The 18,791-nt window shown below is 39.9% G+C and overlaps 1 protein-coding gene across 2 annotated transcripts in view; it reads right to left on the bottom strand.

The window, feature by feature from the left end:
- Positions 1-18,791, bottom strand: part of COL3A1 (collagen type III alpha 1 chain) — a 467,081-nt gene that overhangs the window by 424,541 nt on the left and 23,749 nt on the right. For both annotated transcript variants that reach the window (XR_014590524.1, XM_083865145.1), the window contains exons 6-41: positions 17,147-17,212; positions 16,504-16,557; positions 16,230-16,283; positions 15,419-15,472; positions 15,208-15,261; positions 14,814-14,867; positions 14,321-14,365; positions 14,100-14,153; positions 13,117-13,161; positions 12,351-12,404; positions 11,954-12,052; positions 11,787-11,831; positions 11,567-11,665; positions 10,750-10,803; positions 10,509-10,616; positions 9,301-9,354; positions 9,090-9,188; positions 7,969-8,022; positions 7,483-7,581; positions 7,273-7,326; positions 7,110-7,163; positions 6,539-6,592; positions 6,073-6,126; positions 5,817-5,861; positions 5,629-5,727; positions 5,430-5,537; positions 4,909-4,962; positions 3,899-3,952; positions 3,742-3,795; positions 3,091-3,144; positions 2,767-2,874; positions 2,552-2,605; positions 2,072-2,125; positions 1,298-1,459; positions 1,092-1,199; positions 178-285 (exon numbers count right to left, since the gene is read on the bottom strand). Coding sequence is in view for 1 of the 2 variants with exons in the window: in XM_083865145.1 (XP_083721271.1) it covers positions 178-285; positions 1,092-1,199; positions 1,298-1,459; positions 2,072-2,125; positions 2,552-2,605; positions 2,767-2,874; positions 3,091-3,144; positions 3,742-3,795; positions 3,899-3,952; positions 4,909-4,962; positions 5,430-5,537; positions 5,629-5,727; positions 5,817-5,861; positions 6,073-6,126; positions 6,539-6,592; positions 7,110-7,163; positions 7,273-7,326; positions 7,483-7,581; positions 7,969-8,022; positions 9,090-9,188; positions 9,301-9,354; positions 10,509-10,616; positions 10,750-10,803; positions 11,567-11,665; positions 11,787-11,831; positions 11,954-12,052; positions 12,351-12,404; positions 13,117-13,161; positions 14,100-14,153; positions 14,321-14,365; positions 14,814-14,867; positions 15,208-15,261; positions 15,419-15,472; positions 16,230-16,283; positions 16,504-16,557; positions 17,147-17,212 (2,523 nt within the window). In the remaining variant the exon portion in view is untranslated. The remainder of the gene's footprint in view (positions 1-177; positions 286-1,091; positions 1,200-1,297; positions 1,460-2,071; positions 2,126-2,551; positions 2,606-2,766; positions 2,875-3,090; positions 3,145-3,741; positions 3,796-3,898; positions 3,953-4,908; positions 4,963-5,429; positions 5,538-5,628; positions 5,728-5,816; positions 5,862-6,072; positions 6,127-6,538; positions 6,593-7,109; positions 7,164-7,272; positions 7,327-7,482; positions 7,582-7,968; positions 8,023-9,089; positions 9,189-9,300; positions 9,355-10,508; positions 10,617-10,749; positions 10,804-11,566; positions 11,666-11,786; positions 11,832-11,953; positions 12,053-12,350; positions 12,405-13,116; positions 13,162-14,099; positions 14,154-14,320; positions 14,366-14,813; positions 14,868-15,207; positions 15,262-15,418; positions 15,473-16,229; positions 16,284-16,503; positions 16,558-17,146; positions 17,213-18,791) is intronic.

Here is an 18,791-nt window from a genome sequence, read left to right as displayed (position 1 = left end):
ACAAATGATGTCCCCAGGCAGTGAAGGGGATGACAGGGACAGGAGGATTCTGCCCTTACAGGCGGGCAGGATCTGCCCAGGCTCCTGGGCATCAGGCTCTCGAGGGAGGCCTTGTGAACCTTAAAGCCTCTTGCTCCCAGAGTCTCACAAGCCAGCAGGGAAATCCCATCCACTCACATCTCTGCCAGGCTCTCCAGGCAAGCCTCTCTGTCCAATAGGACCTTGGGGACCAGGAGCGCCGCGTTCTCCCGGGATACCATTGGTGCCTGGCTTGCCATCTTCACCCTGAACAAAAAGGGAAAGAATTCCATTGCAGATAGTGTTCTTAGGAGAATCTAGTGCGTTTTGTGTGTTATTAACTATGCAGAGATTTTGAAGAAGACCTAGTGAAGTGATGGGCTATTGCGCCTTTGTAGTTGTGAATACACAAAACAAGAGATAAAAACTGGGCAAAACTGGTTTCTTTTCATTGCTGCTAATAATCATGCAAGAATGCTCCTCGTTAACTGACAACTAAGAAATAAGAAGCAGGTATGTGTCTTCTTATGTGCCCAAAAAACAGTGGCCAAAGCAGTTAACCAAAAAATGTCACTGTATTAGTGATGAAATAAAAACCAAGCCTCACCCACCATTTCTGAAGGGAGGTGAGGGTACTTTTCTGTTTGGGTCATGATATTTAAGCAAGAAACATATTGAGAATCAAGCAGGGATAAACAACTAGCGGTAGATGAGACTATGACTTGGATCTTGTACCTGAGAGAGGTTACAGCCTCCTCCTCATGACCCTCACAAAGAGTATGAAGTGGGTAGTATACTCTTAGATATAAAATATATATAATATAATCTGAAAGACAACTGCATCCCAGGGCAGCTGGATACCAGACATTATAAAGCCTGATCTTATGCATGTAAACACAAATAACTGTAAATACTCTCATCTCTGGACTAAAAAGCATTAACCCTCCCCCCCCCCCAACACCCCCAATACATTCATTATTTTTTGTGTCTCTCAGCTATTTTTAGCAGTTTTGCATCTCTAGGCTGTTTTTAGCAGCTGGGTGAGGGCTGCAGCTGCAGTGAAGGGCTCTCACCTTGGCCCCTGCCATCCCGGGTGGGCCACTGGGGCCACGCAGCCCGGGCAGACCCGTGTTCCCCCGGCCGCCGACGATGCCTTGAGGGCCGGGCTCGCCTGGTGCCCCCTGTTTGAGAAAAGGTTACTTGGGTCAGTGGGAGCATCTTTAACATCCCAGAGGTGGCTGCTTGTTCTGGAATAGTCCCTGGCTGAAGGGACACTTACCCTTTCTCCTCGTGCTCCTGGGGGCCCTTTTTCTCCAGGTGCGCCAGGCTCACCTCTGATTCCAGCAGGTCCTGGACCTCCAGGAGCACCGGAGCTCCCGGGGGGTCCGGGGGGCCCATCCTTGCCTGCAGGCCCTGCATTACCAGGGGGACCTGGGCTGCCCTAAAAAGGGTTTTAAGAAGGAGAGTGTGAGCTGCACACATGTACTGGCATTGGTCTCGTGAAAGCTAGCCAGACCTGAGTCATTGCCTGAAGGCAGATTTAGGGTCCAGCCCCGTGCACCCAAATCTGATCTGGTGGTGTAAGAGAATCCTTTCATGTAACACTTTCACAACTGGTATTTTTTATCCCTGCTGTCTGGACATACACCTGTACATTTTGGGTGCCCAGTGCCTGCAATGCATCCAACACAGGGTACACATTCCTTACTCACTGCTCTACCACAGAAATTGGAAATAGGAGCAGACCCCTCTGCTTTCTTGAATCCCCCCTGCCAAATGCCTTAAATATGGTGTCTTGGACATGTGCAGAATGAAATGTCTTGCCTTACAATCTGAGCTGAGCCAATGAATGGAAACAATTGCATTGGCTTTAATGGAACCTTAATAAAATCCTACTTTCTATTTCATACCATAAGGAGGGTAAACTCATTTTTGCAGATTTTTTTCCTGAAGTACAACCATCAATTTTTTTGCATAATATATTTTAATATATTATTATATGTCTAAATGTATCCACAAAGTAAGACTAAAAGAAAAGGATAAACCAACTTACATTGTTACCAGGGGGACCAGGCAGACCACGAGCACCAGGGAAACCAGCAGCACCCTAGAGGAGATTAATACTTTTAGTTGTCATTTTCTGAAGACTGGAAAAGCAGGAACAAATTGATTTTTACACACCTGCAGAGTTTAAATTATAGTCATGTTTTTTTGAAACCTGAATTAAATGTTCTGAAATAGAACAAAAAGTCATTTTTTTTCCAAAGATGGCAAGTAAGTATAGTAACTGTTGAGATAAGTCATTGTAGAGCTTTGGTCATTGTGCCAAAAGCTATTTTGGCAACTTACTTATATTAAAATCAATGTAATCCAGATCACTAAAGACTTCAAGTTTAATTACTCCTTCTAGAATGCTTTAATTATTCTTGAACTGCCAATAGTAAAGTCATTGAAGTTCTTATCTTTAATTTACATCACATTTGTTGTAATGAATAGAGGCATTTAGCAGTGACTAAATTAAAGAGATACTCACAGGCCCACCCGGAGATCCACGGTCTCCTTTTATTCCTTGGGGACCAGGTGGACCCTACATGGGAGGAAGTAGATAAAGCAAATGATTTGATAAAGATTAAAATTATAGGAGGTGTCAGTAAGTTTCAGGCAGTCCATCTCCTTGCCCTTGGGCCCTGAGGCTGAGGGAGGGCTGAAGATACCTCTCTGCAGCAACAGGGAACAGCAAACACTTACTGGGGCACCAGGGCCGCCCTGTGGACCTGCTGCTCCAGGGGGTCCAGCCTCTCCTCTTAAACCAGGGGGGCCTCTTTCTCCTTTCCCACCAGGTTCTCCATTTTGGCCCTGTAGAAAAAGTTATATTGTTATGTTACCACTCAAAAAAAGCAGATGATACCGTGACAAGAAACGCTATCCCAGGTACTGTTCTGAAGGGAATTTAAATATTAAAATAAGTATGAATGGAGTTGAACTCTACTGCCCTCCCAGGGCAGGAGGGGAAGGCCAAACCATGTTACCCTTTGTGTGCCTAAGTACAGAAAGACTGATGTAGACACTTACTGGGGCTCCAGGGAAGCCAGCAGGCCCAGGAAGACCTTGTTCTCCTCGTTCACCCTGTGGAAAACCACATGTCAGCAATGGAAGGTGTTAGAAAGATAAACTTCACTTTAAAAGTTAGAGAATGCTGCTGTTAAGGCTGCTAAAGTTTCTTTGTCTCACCAGCCTTTGGAGGAAAAACCCCAAGCATCTGATCCAAAACAACTGTTGCTCCAAAGTGCTAAAGACAACTATTCAGGATTTATCTGATAATTATCTAAAATGTGGTAAACTTAACCCAGCTACACCTGTATAAACCCTGAGCATAATCCATGGTGTTCAACTGAGATCCCAAAGTGTTAAAAATAATGAAAATAAATGCAAGAAAGAGTATTTTTAAAAGTTTACTTTAAATCAAGACGGACATGACTGCTGCTCACACTCTTGCCTTGCTCTGTCACCACAGCCCTCTGACCCCTTTGCAGTGTTAAAAGTCCTGATTTTCTGAAGCCATTAGTACTTATAAATCCCAAGAGTCAACAGCAGCTGAATGTGCTTAGGTTATATACTACCCAAGCCACATGAACTGGTGATAGGTTTGGTGCAGCACTGATGCCTACACCAGGAAGGGGAGCCATGGTGAAGTTACAGAGGAAGAAAAGTTGTGGCACTTACAGGACCTCCACGGGACCCCATCGGGCCAGGGGCACCTGCTGGGCCAGTCTCTCCCTGCAAGGAACAAGGGTGGTCATGGAATGTTTGTCTTCTTCCCCTGAGACAGCCACCCCTGGGGCTCTTTACAGGACAAACCCCCTTTGTGAGGATGCTTTACCTTATCTCCCGGTGGGCCGGCAGGGCCAGGAGGACCAATGGGACCTACATTGCCCTAAACAATTGGAAAATTAGAAAATTATATATTTTGTATCAAAGTATGACAATGTTAACTCCTCTGTTTTGATCAATTGTGTTTATGTTTCGGTGTAAACAGATTGCCAAAGATACTTAAATGAAGCAAGCGTACAGTGCCAAAATGCATTTGCACACCATGTTTTGGAGTGATGCTCTGAAATCACACCATTTTGCAGTGTGAGAGACCTCCAACTGAGTGATTCTTTCTTTTCCTCACCATCCAAACCTAATCCAAAACAACCTGAAATAAATAGGTCTCTTTCAAAGGTGTACAATGAAAGTGAGCTGTTGTCCTAATTTTCAGATAGATAATTGATTATTTGGCACATATTCAACATCTCTTGACTAGCTCCCTGACTTATTTCTTTCTTAAAAATTTAATGTGTACCTTATGGTCTGAAATAAATTTTTTATATTTCCTCCAACTCAACCAAGCTACATTTGTATATTTGTCATCTCTCATTACTTTTATGTATATACTGCCTGCAGGTTGTGATTTGATAGATGTATATATTTCAAGTGTCTATTTTATGTGTATTTGCTATATAGACGTATAAATGTATCATATTTAGCAACCTGTAGGAGTATTCTGTATGAGAATGGTTACTATTGATGTCTTTTTGTGATTCATTATAACATCAGTCAGCCAGATTTTCTCTTTCATATGATTTCTTTGCTTCTAAACCATTCTCCCAGTCAACTACAGTCTTTCTCCAATAAATCGCATTACATTTACCCAAGGAGTGGTAATCACAAAAACTAGTATTAGGGCTAATTTAGTTTACAAACCCAGTTTTGCGCTGCTGGAATGAAACACAATGAGATTACAACTTTAGCTGTCCTAGATAATATTATTCACTGTGAGGTTACTCATGTTCCAAGAGCTGGCTGTGTAAAGCTGGTGGATAAACTGTTGGATGTTTAAATACTCACTCTCTCCCCTCTTGCACCAGGAAGGCCATCAGCACCTTTACCACCAGGTTCTCCCTAGGAAGTTTAAGACATTAAAAAACCATGAGCAAAAAGGAAGCATGAGATGACCCTAAATACTGAGATCTCAATAGTCAGATTTCCTAATGAAATATGATATTTTGCCCAGTATTGAGCATCAGATATGATGAAAACAACCCTAAATTGATTCAAAATGAAGTCCAGGCCAAATTGTCTTCCCATGGCATGAACTATTCTCATCATTAATTAGATTCATTAGAACAGTTTTGATGTAGCCATTCCCCAAGAGCTCCAGTGTAGCAAAAGTATCTAGCATGTATAAAACTGGGGGAAAACCTCATTTTTTTCAACATCTAGGACCCACATCCCATTGCTAAAGCAACAGTATTGCTACACAATCTGCACCTCTGAAGTCAGGCAAAAGTGCAGACATGGACAAACCCAGCACCTTGTGGGACAGTTGAGCATTAAATTAGCATAAAATCAAAAGTGTATGTTGTTACCCTGTCCCCTTTTGGTCCAGGGCTTCCAGAAGCTCCTCTTTCTCCTGGCATTCCTTGTAAACCAGGCAGTCCTGTGCCTCCAGGGGGACCAGGTGGGCCAGGAGGACCCTAAGGAGTAACAAAAAAAAAATTAGATAAAAAAAAAAAATTAACCCAAATGGTAGCAGAACAGCAGAAAAGGAAGAAATTCTGTGGGTACCTTGGCACCTTCTGTGCCAGCAGGACCTGGTCCACCTCTTGCTCCAGGAGGTCCTGGAGGACCTTGTGCGCCACGTTCTCCTGGGATACCATTTTCACCCTGTGATAAAAAAATGTGTTAGTCTTTGTTTTCAGGCTCACGTGTTGTTAATTTATTTATATCATTATAAAATATGCTTTATTATTTACCTTAGGGCCTGGAAATCCAGGTCCTCCAATATCACCTTTTGGCCCCTGGTTGTGAGAAAAGAAATGTAAGTTATCCATGAACTTTACTTAGTACATCTGGATTGTGGTTGGCATCCTGTTTCTCTCCCTTATTACTCCCCAAATCAGACTTTGCTGCTCTGAGGAGAGCTGAGAGCTGTCTGAATTTGGAAATATAATTTAAGAAGAACTTCTCATTAACTTTTTGTTACTTAAAAAAAAAGGAATTACTACTTACTGGTTCTCCAGGCTTTCCGTTCTCTCCGGCTGGTCCTGGTCCACCAGGCAATCCCTGTATGAAGGAACAGTATTATCCATGTTAGACAGATAAATTGTGCATTTTCCATCTTCAGATTTTTGGTGTTGACTCAAAGATATGTGGTCTACTCATTCCAGTCCTTCAGAAAGAAGGTGCCAATTTGGGTTTGGGTTTAGGTGTTTAGGTGACTCAATCTCAGCTAACCACCTGGTCTACAATGATCTATGATGCAGTAACTTTTGAACTTTTGTCAAATGGTTGATCTGTTATATTCTATTATATTCAAAATATGATGATGTCTGGCACTCCAATGTTAATGTTCTGATACCTATTTGTTTGTGGGTTGTTTTTTTTTTGAATTTTTTTAATTTAATTATATTTATTTTATTGTCTGTGTTTGTGTTGGAGTATTAAAAAGAATCAGAAAACAATAAACACACAGAACCTGGAGGCCAGGTGGTCCTGCTGCTCCTGGTTCTCCTCTCTCCCCTGAAGCACCCTAGAATCAAACAAATGAGGAAGAAAATCCATGAACTTGCCTGAGAACACTTCAACATACCAACACCTGCACACCACCTCTAATCTGTGCCTCCTTATTGTGGCCTGATGATGACATTGCACAAGCTCAAAAACTAATGTTATGTTGGTGTTGTGATATTTCCTCTTTTCACTCCAACTCTTAGATGTGATTCAGCAGACACATTTTAACTTAATAGGAGCTTGAAATGCTGTAAACATTAAAGGGAGCAACAATACACTTCTGCTTGAAAAGACCAAGAGCTCTAAATTGACTTTTCATTTCAGTCTACACCAGGTACACCTGACTCAAGTTTCTCCCACCAAAGTTTTGAATATTTGTTGATTAAAATAATGACAAAGAAGAGCTCTTTCATTTGTCTTCATAAAAGGAGATCTCTTTATATCATTAAAAACGTTTTCATTCTGCTAAATTCCCAGTGTCCATCTGTAGCTGCTAGACCCCCAGTCATTGCCTCAGATGAGCCCATCACACTTACAGTGGGTCCTGGAGGACCTGGAAGGCCAACGTCACCATTCTTCCCAGCAAGACCCTATTCAAAGACAAGATTAGGCTTTGGTTAGAGAGTGATATAGTTTTTTTAGGACTCATCAAGCTATTATTAATATTGTGTCATTAAACAAAATATTAGCAGCACTTACAGGTGGTCCAGGTGGTCCACCAGGGCCTCTTTCTCCATTCTTGCCTGGTGCCCCCTTACAGAAAAGAAAGACAACATTTGAAATACTTGTTTCTGGTCAGTGGACAATTATCTAAAGCAGCCACCATATGAGATAGCCCCACTATGGAGCAATTTAATTTAACGTTTGGCTCATCAAGCATCAGCACAGAAAAGGAGAAATCCCACTCACCTCATTGCCCTTAGGACCAGGGAAACCCATCACACCTGGCTGGCCACGTGGGCCTGGAGGGCCAGGTGGGCCAGAGCGTCCAGATTCACCCTGATTGCCCTGGGATACAAAAAAAAAAAAAAAAAAAAAAAAAAAAAAAAAAAAAAAAAAAAAGAAAGAGAGATGTGGCATCTGTGAGGTGAAATAAAGCAATTCCCAGGACTCATTAAATATTGAGTGAGGGGGAGACACTGTTCAAAACTTATTATGTGTTTTGTATTGCAACTTGTGCCCCATCTACTCTAAATTTTACACAGTACAAAATGACAGGGCTTGCAGTCTGCTGTTACAGTGATACAGCAGAAAAAGTGCTCTGGTGGTTAAAGCAAAGAGAGAGGACACAATTAATCAGGCTGTGATAACAACCTGTCATGGGGATACTGTGGGATGAGGGTAGGGCAGGGTCAGCAGGAGGACAAGGATAAAATATTTGTACAATGTACATACGGGAGGACCAGGTTTCCCATCACTTCCAGGGCTTCCTGGAATTCCGGGCAAGCCCTGCAAATTGAAGAAAAAAAAAAGAAGAGTGTTATACTTCAGTTTAAGATAACATTATTAAGTTTCAATTCATAAATATAAATATGTAAGAACTCCTTGTTTGTTACCATCCTCCTTATTAAAGAGTCTTCCCATTTCCCTCATCCCATGAAGAGGGAAAATTGGAGAAAGCAAACGAATTCCATCATTAGGGGTTTATTGTTTTTTCTGAGAGTTGTATATAAACAAGACACCAGACATTAATCAACTAGCACAACAATATTATTTCATTATGTGGAAAAAACTGTATTTAGATGGAAAAAAAGGAATTAAACAATCCTGACTACACACCTCTACCTGAAAGCAACACAGTGTGCAACACTTTTTCATTAACTTGTTCAAATTTCTAAATATTATTTTTGTTGTATTTTAAATAGTTCATTTTCATTGCCAATAAAATCTTGTTTAGCTCTGAGAGGCCTGCAGTTGGGCTTCTGAATGTCAATATATTTGTTGTTAGGAGTTGTTAGTTCTTAGTACAGCTCCTGGAATGTTGTTTCATGTCCCCTTAGATGTTGTCACATTCTGTCAGTATTGCACAACAGGCCATCTCTGAAATCTTACTGATATGTACTGTAAAAAACTGACCAACAGCTTGTTTGCTTTAATTAGAAAAAAACCCAAAAATATAATACTTATATATCTTGGAATGCTTAAATTAATGTTTAATTTGATTATTTAAACTCTAAGTCTATTTATATCATAATAAACATATTTAAATAAACCCCCCAAATACCTAATGTTACAATTTGCTGAAATGTAAAGAGCTAATGCAGAAAATCATCCAATGTTAACTCATATTAGAGGCATCTCTCATGGCAGAACCTGGGATAAAGCCTCCTGACTCCATTTGGACAGTGTCCTGGGAATGCCCCGTGACTCTGCACTTATCCCACCATGAATGCATGCTACTACTGCCTAAAGGAACCCACAGAAAGGATTTCTGGTTGGACTCCTCTATGGTATCAGCTCAGGTGAGCCATCTCTAACAGAGTTTATCCCATTTTCTTGGAGATGTCCAGTCTTACTCTCATTCCAGGAAGGCCTGGGCCTCCGTCTTGTCCACGCTCTCCTGCGGGTCCGCTGGGGCCGGGGGGCCCTGGGCTGCCACGCTCACCTGCAGGGCCCTGGAAAGAGATGTGGAGATTCACAGCAATCAGCACCATCATGACATTGCCCATCCAAATTCACATGGATGCTCCAAAGGTTTGGAGGACTTTTTTGGAGGAAGGTTTATACCTTTTCACCTGGAAGTCCATTGCTACCGGGTAAGCCACGGAAGCCAGGGGAGCCCTGCCAGGGAAAAGAACAAACCATGGATCACAGGCAGTAGGACACAGGTAACAACAACTGGGTTTTCTGCTAAACTGTTTACCATCAGACTTATTATGAAAATTAATGGGAAAACAAAAAGATGAAAATGGCATTTCACTGTAATAAGAACGACTGCAGACTATTTTATCTTTTATTGTAGTGTTCTTGTTGAAATTATAGCCTATCCTCCTTTATTTTTAGCTGGCCCTGCATCATTATTTATGAGTTTTCTAAAGTACTATAAAAACCCAAAATCACTTTCAGTATTGAGCAATTATTTTCCTTTAATTTAATACTGAGAAGAGCTCTTGTGTAATGTTTTAATATTTATATTTACTATTATCTTTATAAAAGAAATTTGAATTACAAATTTCATTTTGCAGCCACCTTTATATGTTTAGTATGATTAATTGGCTCATTATGCATCTTTAGTTTCCTCATAACTTCAGCAAGTATTACAATCAATTATTAAGTTTGGACTTACAAATAGATCAGCACATTTTCCTTTTGTTTTTGATGGGAACGGAAATCTAAAATTTGTAATGATGTTGCTATTAATTTTGTTAAATAAAACAATTTGTGGATTCCTCTGTAAGAATTATTAATTTTTTAGAAAATTATTTAATATACTAGCCAAAAACTTGTTTGCAGTTGAAATACTTCAACATAGAATACATCCTGACAATATTATTTATTGGTATTGAAGATGTATTAACAATAGAGATGTTGACATAAAGGTGTATCTTGAATGTAGAAGAATTTACATGAATTTCACTTTCCAGAGCAGAAATTCTTTTGATTGATTATTTTTGTTAACTGAGAAGTAATTTTGAAATTTTGATTATTTGTTCCTCTTGTTCTCACAGTTTATGATTGCATCTCAGCAAAAATCTTTTGGTAAAACTTCCAGCTATATAAGATCACTGCTGCTTCTTTATCAAAAACTGAGAGAAATTAATTTATTTGCAGCTGAGATCCAAGAGGTGCAATTCAGAGGAGAAACTAGATAAAAATTGTCCCCAGTTTTGTAACCCAGCTTCACATCTGGAATTTGCTGAGAAGATCTATGGAGCCCAATTCCTCCAGAATTTTCTGTCTTTGTTGTAGCTCAAAAGGCCATGTAGCACACTCACCCTTTCTCCAGGGGTACCAGGTACTCCGTTCTGCCCGGGTTCACCATTTGCACCTCTCTTCCCTTCCTCACCAGGAGGCCCAGGAGCACCTGGGGTGCCGTTTTCACCCTGGCAACAACAGAAACCAAGCCCAGAGTCTCCAAAGAAGTCTCCAAAAAACCAAACAGGTTTTGTATGGGGAATGATTCAGGATTCAGACTTCCTTGGAAGAAGTCTCTGGACACACTTTGAAATCACTTACACGCTCGCCTTTTGGGCCTGGTTCTCCTTTTGCACCATCCTTACCAGGGTCTCCCTAAAAAGTGGAAAATCTCATTAAAGTTATGGGTTGCAACTGGGCATCATTCTAGAGCTACTAGACATACTGAAATACTAGGAAGTAGACATGACATTTCAAATTATTGACTCCTTTTTTTAATTTAACATTCTGCAAGGCAATCAGCATGTGCTGGCTGAGCCTTTAAGTGGAAGTCATGGGACTCCTTAAAAATCCAGTGAAGGAAAGAAGTGATACAATCTTAAACACCATTGAGTAAAACTTTATGTCTGTTCCTGAGCTTTTTCAGACACCATTGAGTCTTTTGTTTAAAGTCCCTGAATATTTTCTCTGACAAAGAGCTACATGTGGTGTAAGGCTGTAAGAAAAGGGACTCCTGACAGTGTAAGACCAGGAACAATTCATGGGGTTTAGTGGACTGTGGACTCAGCTCCTGGGAATTAAAGCAGGTGAAAATCGGATTGCAAAACAACAGATTTTGTCTGATGTAGCCAAATTACACAAGCAGTATCTTTTTTTGTATCTGAATTGGTAGATAATTTAGGGAAGCAATTAAGTAGTATTACCATATTTATGTATAATCTTTATATATAGTAACACCTATACGTATGAAATAAAATATGCTATATATTTATAAAAAATTGCGTATTTTCATTATAAAACAATTTATTAGACTATTTCAAGTGAATAGGAGAAGATCAATGGGTTTTTTTAACTGGTGTTAGGCTTACTTCCACCATATTTGTTTGTACAACCAGTGTAAATACCATTAGTAACTCACCGGACTGCCTTTCGCCCCAGGGTTTCCACTTGCACCTGGAGGACCTGGAAGACCACGACCTCCTGGCAGACCAGGAGCACCAGGAATACCAGAGGGTCCCTGCAGAGAGGGAACAACAGATAGAGATGAAGAGGGAATGGCACTGGTGGACTCTACCCAGTCCAAACAGTGACCCTCACCAACATGGTGCTGCAAAGGCAGAGATGTGAAAAGTACCCACCATTTCACCCTTGTTGCCAGGGCTTCCAGCTCTTCCAGGAGGGCCCTGGAAAAAGAAATATCTGAGTAACCAATGCTGCTGACCCAGGACAAGAACAAAGGACTCCTAGGGCTCTGTGAAGAGCAGGTGACACAGCACCTCTCAGGTCCCAGGTGTTATTGAGGTACCTGAGGCCCAGGTGGTCCAGCATGACCCTGAGGACCAGGTTCTCCTCTCTCTCCAGGACTACCGCTAACACCAGCAGGACCAGGAGGACCAGCTTCACCCTATGGAAAATAAACAGTAAAAGGAGAAAATTAAGCCATTTTAGTCATCTCTAAGGCAATCAGCATTAAATTAATGGTTTCTGCCACTTAGTGGTGTTTTGTTGTGGGCATTCATGAAGATGATGAGGGTTGGGTTTGTCTCGTGCTGCTTATGGCAGCACGTCTGTTCTAGGCTTGCAAACAGTGTAATAGCAGCCAGGAAAAGGAGGGCTCATAAAATAATGATGTAGAGTGACATAAGTTGTGTAACTAGAGCAAGGACTAAATCCCATGTAGTTATGTGTCTTTAGTTGAATACCTTAAAACCTGGAGAGCCTGGAAATCCTGCAGTTCCAGGGGGACCTGGGGGACCCTTAAAAGTGAAAGAAATACCATTAATGCAAAAGGTAAAAGCCATATGGAATTAATCTTAAGTTAAAAAAAGAGAGTCTGATTATGAGATTTTTCTCTGAGTAAGGAAACACCTGGAAAGCAGCAAGTATAAATCATGCTGTAAAAGATGAAATTTGGCTAGTCCTAAAATATCACACCTACATCTTAGTTACCCTGACTTTTACATGTTCAGCTGCTGTGTGTTTTAAATTTAAAACCATGAAATCTATCATTAAGGAGATTAAGTTATAAAAAACTTTCAAAAATTTTTCTAATTATAAAATAAGGAGGAGAAAAGAAAGCCAGTACAGCTGTTACACACACAAATGGACATGCTCAGGTTTCTAGGCAGATGAGAAAAAAAAATGTTTGCCAACTCCAGACAGCTAAATAATTTATTTGATAAGATCATTCAAAGTTTGATTTTCATGAAGTGTAGCAATTCCATCCATCTATATGTTATCTGAGAATAATCTGGGTTTGGATTTTTGTATTTCCTGATTTACGTTGTTAAAGCTCTCCTAATGCACTGTGTATTTTAAGTATATTAACCAAATACAATTAAATAAAATGCTCATTCTTGAACAAGATGACAAGCGCACCCCAGTTTTGGGTTTGCTGACACTACAGAGCATCAGCTAGAAGTAATTAGACTAAAGCAACACAAATACTGAAAGTCAAAGTTGCCTTACAGGTGGGCCTGCTGCTCCTGGAGATCCGTCTTTGCCGTGGGCACCCTGCAGAAAGAAGAGAGGTGTTGGGTACAGAGCACTACCCTGGACACAGAGCCCACATCCTTTCATGGCCATGACTCAGAGATTATATTTTTGTGTCTGTACTTTCCCACTTAGTTGACTAAGACCCAAGGCTTCCTTAAATGAGAAATTCCAAAGTAATAGTTAACTAAATATTATGTAAAGGAATATCCAACACTTTACGTGACTTGCACTGAGACAGCAAGATGCAAAAATACATTACTATTAAATTTCTTAAGGAAATAACAGTTACAAAGCACTGTCTGTGTGAATGAGTAAGATTGCAATAGATGCATATTTCAAAGTAACGGTTACTTCTATTTCACACAAAAGACTAAATTTTACTCCAAAAACCTGATGAATATTGACGACTTAAACCCTGTTGCCTGTCTTGTAGCCATATTAGACTAGCCTCTCTGCTCAGGTCATGCAGTGTCTGCACAAACAATGTGCTGGCTGTAAAACTGCTTTGTTGATTGTATTGAATGCTGTGAACTAAGAATTCCTTTAGAGTGAGGGACATACCCTATGACCCATCAAAGGGGAATTTTATAATTTCCCACAATTTACTTCTGAGACTGCATTTTTTTCCTTCTCCCTGCCATCCCCTGCCACTCTGCTTCCACTCCTCCTCCCTGTTCTTAGCCAAACCTGAGCTTATGCTGAAACACTGAACTCTTCCTCAATGTGTAATCTATTCATTTTAAAAAACAGGAAATAAGATGGTGACCATGTTGTGGTTTAGAAGTGTTACATCTTTAATTGGGGACTGAAAAGTTTTCATGTGAGATTTTTACAGATGCTATATACTTTTTTTACTCCTTTGCATTACAACTGCTTTAAGGAAGTAGGGAATTCTCGACATTTTGAATCCAAATATGTGCTGCCTCTGGATAAGAACAATGTCTGCAATTACTTACAGGGCCACCGGGATTCCCAGGTCTTCCTCTCTCTCCAGCTGGACCTCTTGGTCCCTGGAAAATGTGTAAAAATGAATCTGTTAAATGGCTTCTAAAATAAGATGGCTGAGTAAAGAGACATTGCTCTTATAACTCACTGTTGTCCACTGCATGTGGTGGAGTAATTAAAGTTAAAAGAACGAGAAACAACTCAGCTAACACTTAAGGATGTACATATTTACCGGCTGGCCCGGTGCTCCATTTACTCCAGGAAGACCAGTTTCACCCTGTTACAGAGAGAAAACAAAATGAACTTTGGCAAGGACATTTTTTGGTTTATTCAAGGGGAAAAGACACAGGAAAAAGGCCAATTTGTTATCCCTTTCTATGTGGTGCTGGGTGTCCTCAGCATGAACTGAATTCTGAGAAGTCTAAACAAGTGTCAAATCAAAAATTAAACAGGAAATAAAAATCAGAAATACTCAGCTATGCCAGAAAGATGACTGAGACTTGTCCTTTCATTTTGGTATCTCATTGTTTATTATGGCTGGAAAATTGGGACATGATGTGGTTCAGAAAGTCTAACTCCTTTGGAATGATTCGTATTCTTTTCATGGAGATATTAAATGGTTTTCTTTCATGCTGATTGTATTTTTATAATTGTTTAAGATGCTATACAACAAATAATGGAGGCATTACTCTACCTACTAGAAAGAAGACACTCTAGATTTTTACCTTTGGACCAGGAGCACCACTGTCACCTTTGGCACCATCTTTTCCATCAAAACCCTGTGGGAAAGTAAAACCGTATCTGTGAATTGTATTCTTCCTGCATTCTGGAAAACTTGATTTCTCTTGGCAAAATATTAATCCCCGAAATGGGCATATTTTCAATAATGAGTGCTATCAGCTGTTGGAACCCTTTTCAGCTTTTGGGATGGAGCTCTTCAACTGAGGTAACCAGAAAAAACTTGAATCTTTGTTATGGAAGTGCAGATTACAATGTGCAGAAATTAACTGTAATTCTGTGATTCAGTCTTTGAAATGATGCCTGAAAGATCACAACTGACAACACCATGATTCAAGGAGAGTAACAAACTCAGCTATAATCAATATACTCAATACTTACTCGTTGGCCTTTCATCCCAGGCATCCCAGGCATTCCAGGGTGTCCCTTGTGACCCTAAACACATAAATATAGAAAGATCAATAAATCATATACTTATTGTATGAAGGGCACAAGCCAGTGATCACTGTGTGTCATGTTCACTTGACTAATTTGATATGGGAAAACAAAACCTATTATTAGAAGTCCATTGTTATTGGGAGATTTTCCATACCGGTAATCCAGGGATTCCACGATCTCCATTCCTGCCTGGTCTTCCTGGTTCTCCCTGTTGAAAGAAAATATTTTTTTAGTATTTTTTTATTGCTTGAGTTACTGGCAAAGCACCAGTTGTGGTAGAATAAGGTGAGTTGGAGTAACCAGGTTAAACTTCCACCAAAGACAGTGGTGGTCCTGCAAATCCCCTCAGGGGGACAGTTCACTCTGCCACTGCCTTCTGGAAAACTGCCAGAATTTATAAACTCAGATTTTAATAAGATTCTAGTTAATTTCTAAGTTACTTCAAGACAACTTTTAGCAAGAGTTGATCCCAGAAAACTTGTTTTTCCTTAGTGAAACACTCAGAATGGACACAAGCTGTAGATGTTTGCACCTTGCCTGGTACTCCACCTGTTCCCAGCTGTGACACAGACAATGATATCAATGGCTTTCAGTCCCACAGTAAGATTTAAAGGGAGCAGAAAGCTACCACTACTGTCTGATTTTATTTATAACTAATTTATTTATACTTTCTGATTTATTTTGTACCAAATAAATAGCATGTTTTATTCATATGTTGGTAGTTTTTTGTTTTGTGTTTTTTTAAAAAATCAAATTGCCTGCTAAAATTGAACCTTTTATGGAGTGTAAATTAGATCTTATGTAAGCCAAATTTACTTTCTTAAAGCCATGTTGTCAAATGGAGAAATAGTCAGATGTTAAAAATTCTCAGATGCAAAAATATCAATGTGGTCTGTTGCCTTGCAACTTAATGAACTTTTTTTCTTCCTATTTATTAATAAATGGGTGAATAATAGTGAACTTACATCTTTTCCTGGTGGACCAACTGGGCCTATCATTCCAACAGGGCCTGGAGGTCCCTGTAGAAAAGTAATTAATATTAACTACAGTAATAACAAATATTAAGTATTTTTCAAACTAAAAATGCCTTGGGCATCATAAATACTTGTACATTTGACATGCACCATAACAAACAACTAGGATAAACTGCAGAATTTCCATCCACTGCAGTGGTGACACAGATCCATGCTTTTAAGTTCATGCCTTTAACATACACAGTGATACTGAATGGATACATACGGGAGGGCCGGGTTGTCCTGGTTCTCCAGGGGAGCCCTGGTATCCAGCAGAGCCCTGGAATGCAGAAAAAAAATCTCTGTTAAGATGTGAACAGCTACATGCACCATTTCATGGTGCTGTTGTATTTGATAATCTCATAATTGTAAGGAAAACTGTAGTCAGATCAGTCAACAAATGACCAAAGGTGAAATCTCACTGGAACCAGGAAGAACCCACCTCCATGGAAACAGAATTAAACTGCTCCTCTAAAAGGAGATGGATGTTGAAAAACTCAGACCCTTGGTGTATTTACTGAATGTGTACCCCACTTTTCTTTACCACCTGTTAAAATTTTGTATGGATAGACATTGGGGAATGTCAACAGGATGTCAGGCAGTGGCATGTCTTCATATAATGGTAGCTGACACCCCATGGACTTGCAGAGATCTCGAGGGGTACACAAGGATTTAAGCCAGCACAGTACATTGACCTCTGCTCTTGAGTCTTGGTGATGGTACAGCCCAAGATGACATTTATGCAGAAAATTCTTCAGCATAATATCCAGATTTGTCAGTTCAAAAGGTAGTTAATATTTATGACAGAGAAAAGGAGGAGCTCATATAAAAGAATACAAGACAATTATGAGAAGATTGATGTTACTTACAGGGGGACCTGCATGACCAGGTGGGCCAGGGGGGCCACTGGGGCCAGGGGGTCCTGGAAAGCCACTCTACAGTGTAGATTAAAAAACAGTAGTTAGAGTAATGTAATATAGCTATAAAACTTTATAATAGAGTAGCAATAGTCATCAATAACTGTGAAATAAACTTTTACATAATTAGTTCAGAGAAAAATCCTTGGTGACCTGCACTTGGTGCAGTAAAAAGGAAGCAGCAGTATATTCACACAGTGCTGAAGAAATACATTGTCTAGTTGTCCCTTCAGAAAAGGCTTCACTGGGTTGCTCCTTGAAGGCTTGGCTACTTGAAAATACTCCCAAGGTATTTTCAGAGCTGCAAATTTTTATTTTTGAGTCACTATTGCCCTTCTCTAGACCCCAGAGGGATGCTCAGAACTCTGCTTTTCAGCTGCCTGAAGGGGAAGAATAGAAAGTGGAATGAATTTATTAGACAGAGTAAATGAGTGTCAGCTTCTCTGCCGTGTAACTGAGCCTAATTAGCCCAACACTAGAGATTCCTCATGACCTGGAGATACACTGAATTAAAGCCATACTTTTCTTGTTGTCAATAAGGGAAACATTTTCACCAGTGAAATCTTTTCTAACTGTAACAGTACTAAGCCATAAGAAAGAATTGAGGTCTGACAAAACCTCAATGTTTCTACTTCTTTTAGCAACAACCACAAAAGCATTTGAGACTGCAAGACAGAAAACGTTTAAAAGTTAGCACAGTGGTCTACTGCAACAATAGGGTTCTTTTTAAAAAAAAAAAAAAGCTTTTGTTAGATTAAACTCTTCACATGTTTTCTACAGACAAAAGAATCACACAGATGGATGATATGAGGATCACTGTGTGCTGCAGTACTGGCAGAATATTCCATAGTTAATATTGCATGCAATGTGTTTCATGGGATATTGTCATACTGTGTCAGAAAAGGTCACGTATCATGATTTTATGAACCAAATTTTCATAATACAGGATTATCAGTATTTGCATATGTAGGACAGTACTCTACTATACTACAAAAATAAATAATATTAGTTCACAGTTAGTCTTTTGTCTAAAAAAGTGAGCCATTTTAATATTTGCTATTTTCTAAGATGAGAAGTACAGCAAGAGGCAGAGCTGTGAGGGTTTGGGAAATGAGGTTGCCTCTGATGTGTGAAAACAATGATCACTCCCTGTTAATTGCTTGAACTCATTTGGTATAACAATAGATCCAACCAGAATTAAAGTCATCGACTCATCAATAGCAATCAATTAGACATATAGCTATAAACAAATGAGATATAATTTTTTTCATGTTGCACACAGAGGACATAAACTGATAGGGGTGTGCTTGCTGCTAGAATCTCCAGACTTTGAACAGATGAGTAACCTCCAGTTAGAGAATGTGCACTGGTGGAAAGAGACAAAGACATTATGTGGAGGTTACATGAGTAAGTGAAGACAAATGGTGATGGAAAGCACAAAATCAGTCCACAAGTGGTGTAAAGCCATGGGAGTGCAGCAATGGAGAGATGTGTGACTGAGGAAATACCAGGCATGGTAACCACACATGGCCACTGTTGGTACTATATTTTATTGTTTCGCTAATATTCCAAATTATTTCAGTTTGGATATTTATTC

Source organism: Zosterops lateralis (assembly GCF_965231275.1).
Source record: "Zosterops lateralis genome assembly, chromosome: 7".
Classification (NCBI taxonomy): domain Eukaryota; kingdom Metazoa; phylum Chordata; class Aves; order Passeriformes; family Zosteropidae; genus Zosterops; species Zosterops lateralis.
This window is presented reverse-complemented; position numbering and strand designations above follow the sequence as displayed.